Source organism: Eurosta solidaginis, chromosome 2 (genome assembly GCF_040869045.1).
Source record: "Eurosta solidaginis isolate ZX-2024a chromosome 2, ASM4086904v1, whole genome shotgun sequence".
NCBI classification, from domain to species: domain Eukaryota; kingdom Metazoa; phylum Arthropoda; class Insecta; order Diptera; family Tephritidae; genus Eurosta; species Eurosta solidaginis.
The window spans coordinates 73,142,503-73,156,076 of NC_090320.1; the positions used below are offsets into that span (position 1 = coordinate 73,142,503).

Consider the following 13,574-nt stretch of genomic DNA (forward strand, 5'->3'; position numbering starts at 1 on the left):
CAACAAAACCATTTCTCAGGACCGGGGTCAGGAGACGGACCCGGATTGGGTTCGATACCTTTGTAGTGCCATAGTAAATTGCATTAAAATAAATTGCAGCTGGCAACCCTCTTTAGAAAAGTGCAAGATGCAACCATACTCACCATGCATCACTAAAATTGTTGGAGTCGAGCAACTCGGAGAGTTTCTGATTGGTTGAAACTGCCGTTGCTCGACGCCATGATTAATCTCGACGCCATCATTAATTTCGCTGCTAAGCAACGCAAAGAAAAGTTGCCTAGCTACCAGTGTTGCCAGGTGATGAAAAAAAAAGAAGCTAGATTGGCAAAAAAAAAGGTTAGAAAAAGCTAAATTTAGAAAAAAAGAAGCTAAAAAAGGCCAGAAATTTTTTTGGTTAATTCATAAAATTTTTTTTTTTATATTTTAGTTAACACATTTGTAAATAAAAACTTATAAACATAACTTCTTGTTTCAAAACATATCAGGCACATTTTCCTTGACTAGCACATGTAATTACTTTAAATGATTGCATATGTGTATATACACAAAAAAAAATATTACAAACTAATTATTTATATAAAATATTCCCCGTCTGAAAAATCAGAAGAGCTTAAGTGTGCGTAAAAAGTTTGGCTATTTACCATAGATATGAGATCATCGGTAATTTCAAAATCAATACAACATTTAGATAAGCGTTTTAACTAGCATCTAATATTAAGCAGCGCATTAAGCATTTTAATTTTTAGTTTGTTCCTTAATTTAGTTTTCAGAATTTTCATGCCACTAAAAATTCTTTCAACCTCCGCGTTACTGAGTGGTAATACTAAAAAACTAAATATGGATTCGACAAGTTCTAAAAAAGGTGGTTCGTTTAATGCATTTTTATGTTCTCGGACTTCCGACCAAAATTCCATGGTGGAGTGTACATTTTTCCATTGTATAGTTATAAGTTTTCGCCACTGCAGCTCCATTAATGCTATTTGACTTGAAGAATAACTATGCTTCTCTTTTTCAAAGTAAGAAAATACATCTGGCTTTGAAACTTTCAACGAATTTTCAGCAGAAAAAGAATTAATCTTTTGTAGAGAATTCATATTATTAGGTATTAGGTGTTCACAGGAACTATTGAAATTATTTTATTTTAAAAATTATTAAAAATACATTCGGATTAAAAAAGGCTAGAAAAGAGTCACGAAGCTAAACCCAAAATTTCGAGGCTAAAGGCAAAAACAAAAGGCTAAGTCTAGCCTCGAAAAGGCTAACCTGATAACACTGCTAGCTACAGAGTTGCGTTAGCGGTAGTTTTCAGTTTGAGTTGAGCCGGCCGTCGAAACGGAAGAAAAATAATAGCGTGCGCGAAAATAATTAAAAAGTGCATGGGTAACTTTAACTAAGGAAAACCACTTTGAAACTATTATTGGCAAAAAGAAATCAAGTAGTGGTCCAGTAACTATTGTAACTAGAAAGAAATATAGTGCGTAGTACTTATCATGAAAGTAAAGCTAAGAAAAAACTAGTTTGTACCAAACACTGTAAAAGAAACTAAAGAAACGTACTAGTCTAGTGGCTATTGTAAAAAGAAATAGACGAAATTTGTAGTGACTATTATAAAAATAAAACTAAAAACTGTTTATTGATAAAATTAAATAAGATTTATTCATTTGAGTGTGAGGTGTTTGAGTGGGCTGCATACCCACAAAACGTGTGCATAAAATGGATCCTCGATATGGCGACCGTGGGCCGAAGCCCTGTAAAAACGGTGTGTGGCCGAAAGGAGGCAAGCCTCCCAACAGGCGTGGGTGCTCAAAGTAAAGAAGAAAAAAAGAGAAGCCCTGCACACACTACAAAAAAAAAACATCTACAAAAAATATTAAAAACATCAAAAATCTACAAAAAAAAACTACAAAAATTTAAAAGTCATTTACAAAAAATACAAAACATTTAAAAATTCTTACAAAAAAAATATAAAACATTAAAAACATTACAAAAAAAATATAAAAATTTGAAAAAATACAAAAAAAAACAACAAAATTTACAAAAACCCTTCAAAAAAATTTAAAAACATTGAAAAATCTACAAACAAAATACAAGTTTAAAATTCTACAAAAATATAAAATCAAAAAATAGCACAAAAAGTTCAAAATCAAAAAATTTACAAAAAAAGTACAAAAGATTAAAAACTATTACAAAAAAATTTTAAAATTTGAAAAATCTACAAAAAAAAATACAAAAATTTCAAAAACCATTTCAAAACAATTATAATATTTAAAATCATTACAAAAATATATAAAAATTAACAAAAAACATACAAAACGAAATCAACAGAAGTGGTGGTGGATTTTTTTGGTCGTGGCTAGTGGTAGGAAAAAAGATCGGTTGAAAAATATACATATACACATAATACCAAGACTTAATAAAAATCGGAAATAATACGAAAACTCAAAGCTTATAAAACAACAAACTAATCGGCAGCAGAAATAATAAACGAAATTAGAAATAAACTGAAAACCAAAAAAGAAAAAATGAAATTTTGAACTATAAAATAAAAAACCGAACTGTACCAAAAACTAGTGGAAAAACGGCACTAGCCACGCCACTTTAATAACGGCACTAGCCACGCCACATTAATAACGGCACACCACCGTAACATCATGAAATAGCGGAATGCACAGCAACAAAAGTGACGCCATCCAGCAGCAGCAGAACAGTAAGCGCAGCGGCAGACCAGCAGCAGCAAAACAGCAAGCGGTAGGAGGTACAGCGGCAGTGGTATGCGAAACATTTTTTTTTTTCATTACATATGTACATTTTATAGGTTATACTTTTCAATTTTCATCAATATATAAACTAAAGTACAAATTTTGATTGAAGAAATAAACAAACTAAATTACTAAATTATATTAAAAAAACTTTCAAAAATTTTTTTTTTCAAAAAATTACCATATTAATCACAAAATTTGTTTCATTACATTCAAAGTTAAGTACAAAATTATTTACTACAAAAAACAACAATAATTTTTCACATACCTATAGGTATATGCGTAAGCTTACAGGTAGACACTGTGGGGCAGGGTCGGACAAAAACGGAAAATTTTAAAGCTTTATTTGGCCTTTTCAAATTTGCCATAATTAATAATTAACCATAAAAATTGTTGGTTTAAGTCCCACTCTGCCCTACAGTGGGCTCCATCACAAAATAATACAAACAAAAATTTTGTTACTTTTTCAAAAGCGGTGCGTCCGCATATAAGCAGCTAAAAATATGATTACAATTTTCCTTTAAAGCGGTGCGTCCGTGTATAAACATGACATAATTTTTTTTAAATCCCGGTGCGTCCGAGGACATTTATATTACAATTCTGAAAAGATGCGGTGCGCCCGTATCTATAAAAATAAAACCATACATTTTTGATAAAAGCGGTGCGTCCATTTAAAGCCTGTGCAAAAATATTTGCCATTCTATAATCTTTGCATTTAAATTCAAATAAAATTATAATTTTTGCCTTACATTTCAAATACAAACATTTTTTCACATTCTGTACAATTAAAAATTCCTACATTTCAATAAATATATTCGTAAACAATATCCAACATCTTTTAAATTGCATGTGAATTCCAATTACAACTTCCTTTTTGCATGAAAAGTTTCAGCTAATTCCAATCATTGGGTTTGGATTTGCGGACAACAAAAGCGTAAAGTAAATATATTTTAATCTTTCTTTTCACTAACTAATCACTAACTTTAGTATTTCAATAAAATTCACTAACTAAAGTTTTTTTGCTATAAGTATTCGCTAACCAATTGTATAATTATAACTAAAATCTAAAAGCTTTCAAAAATACATACTTTCACAAATTTCTTTTAAAATATTTTCATAAATTCCCTTTAAGAATACTTTCATACATTTCTTTTGAGCTCAACTCAACTCGCTCCAATTTAATTTCCTTTAAATTCAATTTTCTATTCAAGCTTCATAAACAAATTCCACATATCTAGCAACAAAAATTTTAATATCTTGTCTATTCGTTTCAACGCGTATGGACCTAAGAAGCGGGAAGGTTGTTTCTAAAGATTTCCATCCGAGTTCAAGTTCCAAAAATTCAGAGCAAAATTTAGATTTCAAAAACGCAGAACAAGATTTAGATTCCAATAATTCAGATTCAGCTTCAAGTACATCGTCACCTGATACTTTAACAAGTGAACATTATAAATTATCCCTGAGTGCAGACCTTTTAGGATTATCTGATAAACCTGTACTTCCGAATTCTAGTTTTTCTATTCTAACTCCGATTATTAACATTACAACCATGGCCAAAATCGAGGAGAAAAAATCGTTTATTAGTACTTGTGCCTCGATTATGCGAGAAAACTACAGTGGAGACCCGTTAGCACTTGGCTCATTTATAAATAAAGTTGAATTAATGGAAGTATTCTCTAACGAAAATTTAACTCCTACTTTTATTGCATTTTTAAAATCCAAGCTCGAAGGCAAAGCTCCCGAAGCCCTACCAACGCATATAGAATCAGTCAGCCAAATTAAAGAAGCGATATGTAGTAAAATTAGGCCAGACAACTCGAAAGTTGTCGCGGGAAAAATTGCAGCCTTAAGAGTAACCAATAACAATTTTTCAGAATTTTCAAAGCAGGTAGAAGAGCTTTCTGACTCCTTAGAGCGATGTATAATCATTGAAGGTATGACACAGGCAAAAGCCCATGAGATGCCGGTTGAAGAAACCATTAGCGTTTGTAGATTAAATAGTAGGTCAGATATGGTGAAATCAATCCTTGCGTCAACAACCTTCAAAGATTCAAAGGACGTTGTAGCGAAAATGATTATAGAGCGAGAACAGGAAGTTAAAGAGCGGCAGGTGTTAGCGTTTCGGTCACGTCCGATAAGATATAATAATTTCCGTGGAAATTCCAGAGGTAACAGTAATTTCAGATATAACAACAATAGTAATTTTCGATTTAACGGTAATGCAAATAGGCAACACAATAATACAAATTTCCGAAATAACAATTATAACAGAGGCAATAATCGCAATTACAATAGGGGCAATAGCAATTCCAACAATAACAATAATAATCGGTCTGGAAATAACAGAAATTCAAATAATCAGGGTTCAAATTCTAGAAATTCAGCCAATGTTCGTTCTTTAAATGCCGAAGCCCCTCAGGCGCGAACACTGACGGAGCAGGAGCCATTCGACTAAATACTTCTCAGTCAATATATTGTCTAAATTCAAATTTTTCCGATTTCGTCGAAGTCTAAGTTTCTAGTAGATTCACAGGCAGACATTTCACTAATAAAAATTTCCAGTTTGGCGAACGATGTAGAAGTAGACGATAGTAACGTAATAAATATAACAGGCGTAACAACAGACACGGTAACAACACTAGGAATAGTTAATACAAGTATAATCGCATCAAATACATTTTTTCCTCTGACTTTGTCAATGACAACTTTAATATTCCTTCGGACGGTATCATAGGGAAAGACTTTCTAAAAACGAACAAATGCATAATCAATTATGCTAATGACACAATTACATTCGGACAAGGGACAGAAAAGGTAAATATTTCAATTCTGCATAGCACCTCAACAAATACTCTTGTAATTCCACCAAGATGCGAAGTTTTTCGTGTTTTTAGTTTGAAAAATTCGACAAGTCCAGTTTTTGTTGATTCTCAGGAACTTTGTAACGGTGTTTTCACAGCAAAATGTACCGTTGATACAAAAAACCCAATAATAAAAGTTATCAACACCACCGACGAGGTCAAGTACGTAAAAGATTTCAATATTCAAACTGAAGACATTAAAAACTTCAATGTCTATCGCATAAATGATACACATATCGATTCAAAACGCATAGAAGAGCATAAATCAATTTTAGCAAAACAAATTCCTTCTTGTACTAAAAAGAAATTACTTGATTTATGTTTGAAATACTCTGATATTTTTGCATTAAAAACCGACTTAATGACGCTTAATAATTTCTACGAACAAAAACTTAGATTAACAGACAAAACTCCTGTCTATATAAAAAATTACCGTTTGCCATACACACAACGCGAAGAAATAAATAAACAAGTCGAAAACCTATTACCGAATGATTTAATCGAACCTAGTTTTTCAAATTATAACAGTCCTTTAATTTTGGTACCGAAAAAAGATCCAATAGGCAAAAAGTCGTATCGTATGTGCGTAGATTTCAGAGCAGTCAATAAAAAGCTTATAGCTGACAAATTTCCACTAGCACGTGTTGATGACATACTCGACAATCTTGGCAGAGCCAAATACTTTTCAACTTTAGACCTTTTTTCTGGTTTTCACCAAATACCCCTTCACCCTAAATCTAGAGACGTAACTTCTTTCAGTACAGATCGAGGAGCTTTTCGTTGGAAAGTCTTACCTTTCGGGCTAAATATTGCACCAAACTCTTTTTCTCGTATGATGTCAATAGCATTTTCAGGCATTTCTCCAAATCAGGCTTTTATGTATATTGACGACGTTATCGTCATGGGTTGTAGTGAGACAAACCACCTTAAAAATCTAGAAAAAGTTTTCGAAACCTGTAGAAAGTTTAATTTAATGCTGAATCCAAACAAGTGCAATTTCCTTCGTTCCGAAGTAAGTTTTCTAAACCATAAATGTACGTCAAAAGGTTTGCTGCCAGACGATTCAAAGATAGACGCTATTAAAAGGTATACTAAGCCAAAAGACAAAGATGCGGTTAGGCGATTTGTCGCATTTGCAAATTATTACAGGCGTTTTATACCGAATTTTGCGTCACTGGCAGCGCCTTTAAATCGTTTAAATAGGAAAAAAGTTGAATTTGTTTGGGACGAAGCGTGCGAAAACGCTTTCGAAAAACTAAAACTAGCATTAATGTCTCCTCAACTACTACAATACCCTGACTTCACAAAAGAATTCATAATTACAGTAGATGCTTCTAAGAGTGGGTGTGGTGCTATATTAAGCCAAAATCATGGTGATAACGATTTACCAATTTGTTTCGCGTCAAAATCTTTTAATAAAGCAGAACAGAAAAAAACAATTATCGAATTAGAACTTCTAGCAATACATTTCGCTATAAAGCATTTTCGTCCATATGTTTACGGTACAAACTTCACAGTAAAATCAGATCATAGACCACTAGTTTATCTTTTTAACATGAAAGACCCTTCGTCTAAACTTTCTAGAATTCGATTAGAACTATCAGAATATAAATTTACGATTGAATATATAAAAGGAAAATCTAACGTTGTGGCTCTATACCTTCCCGGAGCAAGAGAATATGGAGCAGTCCCGCTGCAAGGAGCTGCTGGGAGGACGACAATTTGTGGGAGGGACGCAACAAATTAATTGGGGTTACACTGAAATGACAGTCCTTGGTCGGGAAAAATCTCGAGTCGCTCCGGTACATAGAACCGACGGCCTTGGGAAGCGTGGTTTTGCTACTCTTGTCGGTTAGTAGCGTGTAAAGAATGGTTGCATCGTTCGGAATGTTCTGGATATGGTGTGGGGGAAATTTTCATCGAGAGGAAAAGCAAAAAATTTGCTTCGTATCCCCTAAAAAAAGTTCCTAAGTTTATACGGAATTATTGGACGATGCTCTCGTTTCATTTTTAGATGATAAAATGGATGAATGCAGCATTTATCAGCAGGTTAATGCTGCCATTCGAGTTTCTAGGTTAGGTTAGGGTGCGAGGGCTGAGCTGGGCACTATGGTACCAGCTTACTACTTAGGCCACCAAAGGGCCCATTGTAATACCCTATACGGTCTCAAAGAGGACCCCTACCCTGCCTAAAACGGGTCAAACCACTTCGTGGAATTTATATATTTTGCTGGAGCCTTGACCTTATAGCTAGAGACCTCAGCAAGGTCATGTAGAAAAGGTTTACCATTTTAGCACCATGCGTGCCTATTAAACAATGCCCTGTTAGAACCCTTATCAGGGACGACAGAACTGATTTGTTTAAAATCAGAAGCGCTTTTGTGCGCCCCTTGTCATATGAGGGCCAGGTTAGCCTGGATGTCTCACACGATGATATGGCTGACCATAGTCCATTTGCAATTCTTATAGTGCTTGTGTTCACACGAAGCCTGAAAGTGGCCATTGGCATACCTACCGAATCATTTCCCGCCTCTTCTGGCCAGCTCGTCTGCTCTGCAGTTGCCTTCAATATCCCTGTGCCCAGGTACCCATATAAGGCTGATACTGAAGTGCTGAGCCATCTCGTTAAGAGATCTGCGGCATTCAGTGACCGAATTTGCGTTGTCGACGAATGAGTCCAGGGCCTTTAATGCGGCCTGGCTGTCTGAGAAAATAAACACCCGTTTACCATCCTTAGGCATAGACCTGAAATGATTCGCAGCCCTGAGTATTGCCAGCATTTCCGCTTGGTAAACACTTCAGTGATTTGCTAAGCGAAAAGAGACGCCTAGACCTCGATTCGGTGAAAAGAGGCCTGCTCCCACCTTCCTGTCAAGCTTAGAACCATCCGTGAATATGTTGATGGCACCCGGTACCGTATGTCCTCAGCGGGTTAGGGGGTCAGAATATACCCGCGGTAGGTATGCCTGTCGTAAGAGGCGACTAAAATACCAGATTCAAGGGGCTGTGTAGCGCAACCCTTCAGGTTGCCAGCGCAATATATAGCTTCTCCAAACCCAATTGTCAACCTCGCCTATCCGCGGCGAATCCTGTTTCACTAACAGACGAGGCTCTGGCGACCCCAAGCTCCTTAATGGTGCTGTGTTACCGGAGCGTACCGGATCTGTATCCGGCAAAGGACCACCACATCGATAACACTCCCCAAAACCTTCGGGGAGCAACCTTATCGCTACAACAACAACCCGGTACCGTATGTTGTCTGGTATTCCAGTCTTGTTGCGATGGTATATATATACTATAGTTTTTAACGAAGACGTCCTTTGGCGTGCAGTAGTCAGTGCGTACCGGTATTGCGACTGGGGCGTTCGTGCCCAGGATTGTTGCGTTCCGATGCTAACCGCTTTCAGATCCCCGTCGCTAAAATTGGGTAGAAGAAAAACATTAGGAGTAGACTTAGCCAATATACATGTGTGAGGCTTACCCTTTTCCTGAGCGCTATAGAGCTTATACGCTGGCGTCCGCAGGCCACAGATCCTATTGCCAGTGATCCACGGCTCCTGGACTAATACGATGTCTACCGCACCTGATGACAGGTGCAGTAGGAGTGCAGCTGATGCTGCTTTACAATGATGCAGGTTAATTTGGAGGACCCTGATCATAAAATGTTTGCGCTCTCCTCCGTGAGCGTCGCATCCGAGTCGCCATCCCCCAGAAGCTGACCCTCACAGTACAACCTCCTGAGAGCCGATCCTGACGAAGCGTAGCCCTTCCTCGCCCTCGTCTACCTCCATCTCATCTTCACTGGGGGGAGTTCAACCACCTCCTTGCAAGACTGAAGGTTTACCAAGGCTTCGACATCAGCCTTATAAATCTTAAGGCTTATATTTTTGAAGCCGTAGCTTACTTTGAAGTCCTGCTTTTTCAGCGCTTCGACGCTAGCGCTGTCGAGCAACAGGACTATCTGCATCGTGGACCGTTCAGATTTCTCCACGTTGACCACCTTCCAGTTCTTGGTCGATAGACCCGGGTTGTACTCCTGGAGCAGCTCCAGGATGTCAGCTGGGTCCGTTGGCATCACTGGAACCCAGGCTGTAGCCCTTGGCGTGAGGGGATATCACGCGACTCCACTACCTTGAGGCGCGCGCCCGGATATACCTCCCTTATCAGCGTGACGGCGACCCTATAAAGGTTTACCGACCTGGCGTCGTCACAGTCAATTAGCTTGACATTGCTCTGGAACCACCCTGCGTCGGTGTAAGCTGGCATTGGACCAGGGGTGTCTTTATTAACCTTAATGGCCACCGTAGCGAGCGCGGCCTCGATCCACTTCCACTGTTGTTTCAGGATCCTGCCATATGCGCTGCTCTCGTCTATAATGCCAATGATCTGCCGACCCTTGGCAATTTCGGCGAAAGACCGCGTCCAGCCTCCCTGTGTTTTGGCCCTTTTCGATGCCGTGGGGTTGGATTCATCCATGGTTTGCAGAGCACAACATTCCACGTATAAAGGGTGCCTGTATGCACTCCGATTCGAGCTCGGAAGAAAATCTTTGTCGCACAGAAATTATGGAAAAAAAGTCCAAGCACACCTCTACAAGACCCTATTAGACTTGAAGCTGGCTATTCGAGAAGCTTGGAAGATTTAAGCAGTATGCTGCTGAAAAATGCAGATTAGTCGATGCAAAACGAAAATATAAAGCCATTAATAAAAATGGAGAAGCAATTAACCCTTAAAAACTTAATAAATTAACTAATATTTAAAAATAAAGTTGATGCGTTTAATTGAATATGCACCTGCTCATAGTAGTATTATTGAAAATATGATGTGAGTACAAAAACAACAATAAAAACAGGTTTTTTTTATGCAACTAAAATTTCCGTTAGATGAACGAAGAATATGGATTAAAATTGGTTGTTAGTAATGCATAGACAAAATAGAGCGAAAGAAGTAAAGTTAAAGTTAAGAGTGCGTTTAAACGAATGTCTACCACTGTATCGCTGAACTGTCAAACAAATAAGTCATATATTCAGTATAGCAATTTATTGACAGCACTACTTTGGTAGTAGTACTTCTCGATCAAATTACTCGCGTACTTCACTTATAGCGTGTTAAAAACAGGGCTGCAAACCGGTTCGAACCGAACGCGTTCATGAACCGAACCACCCGATATTTTGGGGCTTTGAACCGAACGTTTTTTTTTTTCTTGACTCCAAAAACCGAACAGAAAACCATCCAAAAAAATGGTTCGGTTCGGTTCAAAATAAAGTTTCAACAATAATCGCTTAACTTATTTAATTCACCACTTTGCTTTAAAATACAACTCTAAGATAAAATTGCATACATTTTGTTAGTAATAGCGTCTGTTTGCGCCTGTGGTCAAAAGCTTGTGAAAAAATAAACAAATTTACAAAATGAGTTCAAACCCCGTGCATAACAACTTTGTATATGAAAGAGCTTTTTCATTTATAACATAGTCCGAATTATAGCACAAACCACATATGTTTTTTTTTATATGTATAATTATAAAAATTTTAAAGTTAAATTATCAATTTTCTAAACTCTTTATTAACAGTTTTTAGAAAATTTCTAAATGTGCAATCTTGAAGCTCATTGTAGTGTTCAAGTAGATGAGAATTACCGTTAATTAAAAAAAAAAATTTTCCCCGAGAGTGTTGCCCATATCTTCCATATAAAAACAAATTTTGTTCAACGGTGTATGGAAAAAAATGCGAGTACCCTCTTGAAACTTTCACAAGCTTTTGACCACAGGCGCAAGCAGTAGACGCTATTACTATCAAAATGTATGCAATTTTATCTTAGAGTTGTACAAAACTGCACACTCAGAAATTTTTTGAAGGTTTTTAATAAGTATGGAAAACTGATGAAAATTTTATTAATTGTTGGGAGCTTTGTGTAAGCTTTGAAATGTGTTGTAACGAATTTTGGGAAACTCCGCTTATTTCATACCTTCTACTAACGTTCGTATCGCTAAACTCTTGAATAAATAACTCCAATATTCAATAATGCAAAATGGCCTTTATTAAAGTACTTCACAATAACACTGATACTTCACAACCAATAGCTTGCTTAAATTAAAGTGATTTTGATTACTCATCTTTAACTCCTTTTATACACTGTGATGTCTCGTTCGCATACTTCTAGGCGTTTCTAGAATTTAACTTAGTTACCAGCTATAAAATTACCAGCTATAACTACAGATGCACGTTATAGCTTCTCATATGTGCGTGTATATGTGAGTGATACACAAATGATTGCCTACTTTTGTGAGCAACTCAGATAAGATATATGCCTGTGTTTGTGGGTTTCTCTCCGCTGCGTGTACGTAGGTACATATGTGTAGACATAATGATTAATTTTTTTACGTACATACAAGTGTGGCAGCTTGCTTTATTGTTGTTGTGGCTTTATTTACTTAGTATCAGATTAGTGATGTGAGTGTTACTAATATTCGTCACAGTATATATATATATATAGTTTGTGTTATAATTAGAATGATATTTTAAATTGGAATTATTAAAACTAATAAATAAACATAATTTGGGAACAATACCACTTTAAAGGGAGACCATATTATTTTTCACATAACCGTATATCAACAATTATAAGCTTAATGCCTAAGAAAAGCAAAGAAGACATTTACATTTTCATGAATATCTTTTAGTTTGTGTAGTAATCTCGCATCTAAAATTTAGTAGGTATGTTTTATATGTATATTGAAAGCAACTAATTGAATATTTTTTCTTCTCTTAAAAATACGACCACTTTCCTATGTGCGTTGTAAATATTCTAACATTTTCGTTCCTTACATTTTATAATAATCAACAAACCGTTTTATAAATAAATACATACATGGATTTGATCTCAATAACTGTATTATTTGTATGCTTAGTAAGTAGATATCGATGGTTGGTTGCACACAGATCCCAAGTGATGAATTTCAAATTTTGTATACTATCAAAACTTAGTATTAAACGTTTGAACCACCTGAACCGAACCGGTTCGGCGGTTCAGAGGTAGCCGCGAAACGGTTCAAGTTTGGCCTGAGTGGTTCGAACCACTGAACCGAACCGCTTCGATTTTCGAGCCCTGGTTAAAAACAAACTGATTGAGATAGCAACGAATAAACACTCCACACGGCTATTGCACAAATGTTAAGATGTCCTGTGAGAAATATTACGGTGGAGAAACGCAACTGGTAAGACGGCCTTTCCATAAGTAATTAACTCAGCGTCCTAACAGGTTTGTGTTTTTACTTTTTATATGTAATAACTTTACATGTTATATGTGATAACTTTTCAATACAATATATATATATATATTTTTTTAATTATTTTAACAAAATTTGTTGTTTCTGGACAAATTTTTTTCTGATCCAACAAAACTTTACTGTAGAACGTTACTTAAAACTTCTTTATGGTGCCTTGGTCTGGGGCCTGCACTAGCTAAAACTACCTATCTTAAAATGCTTCAAAAGGTGCAACGGAGTTCGGAGCCCTGCATCACCGGGGCTCTCGGCTCCACTCCGTCTAAAGCACGCAACACATTGCTATACCTTCCACCTCTTGACCTGGTGGCGAAGGAAATAGCGGCCATCGCCGCTCTACGCATAAGGGAAACAGGTCTCTGGTCAAATGGATCTAGTGGACACGCAACAATCCTGGGCACGAACGCCCCAGTCCCAATACCGGTGCGCAATGACTACTGCACGCCAAAGAACGTCTTCGTTAAAAACTATAGTATATATACAATCGCGACAAGACTGGAATACCAGACAACATACGGTACCGGGTGCCATCAACATATTCACGGATGGTTCTAAGCTTGACGGGAAGGTGGGAGCAGGCCTTTTCACCGGATCTGGGTCTAGAGGTCTCTTTTCGCCTAACAGATCACTGAAGTGTTTACCAAGCGGAAATGCTGGCAATACACAGGG

The 13,574-nt window shown here is 36.7% G+C and overlaps 1 protein-coding gene across 2 annotated transcripts in view; it reads left to right on the forward strand.

The window, feature by feature from the left end:
* The window catches only part of Chd1 (chromodomain-helicase-DNA-binding protein 1), a 78,990-nt gene that overhangs the window by 10,711 nt on the left and 54,705 nt on the right, over positions 1 to 13,574 (forward strand). The window contains exon 1 of one of the 2 annotated variants that reach the window (XM_067765708.1): positions 159 to 2,769. The exons of the other annotated variant lie outside the window; for it this stretch is intronic. Within the exon in view, the coding sequence (XP_067621809.1) occupies positions 2,665 to 2,769 (105 nt within the window). The 5' untranslated portion in view covers positions 159 to 2,664. Of the gene's footprint in view, positions 1 to 158; positions 2,770 to 13,574 lie in introns of those variants that run through there. 2 annotated transcript variants of the gene reach the window in all.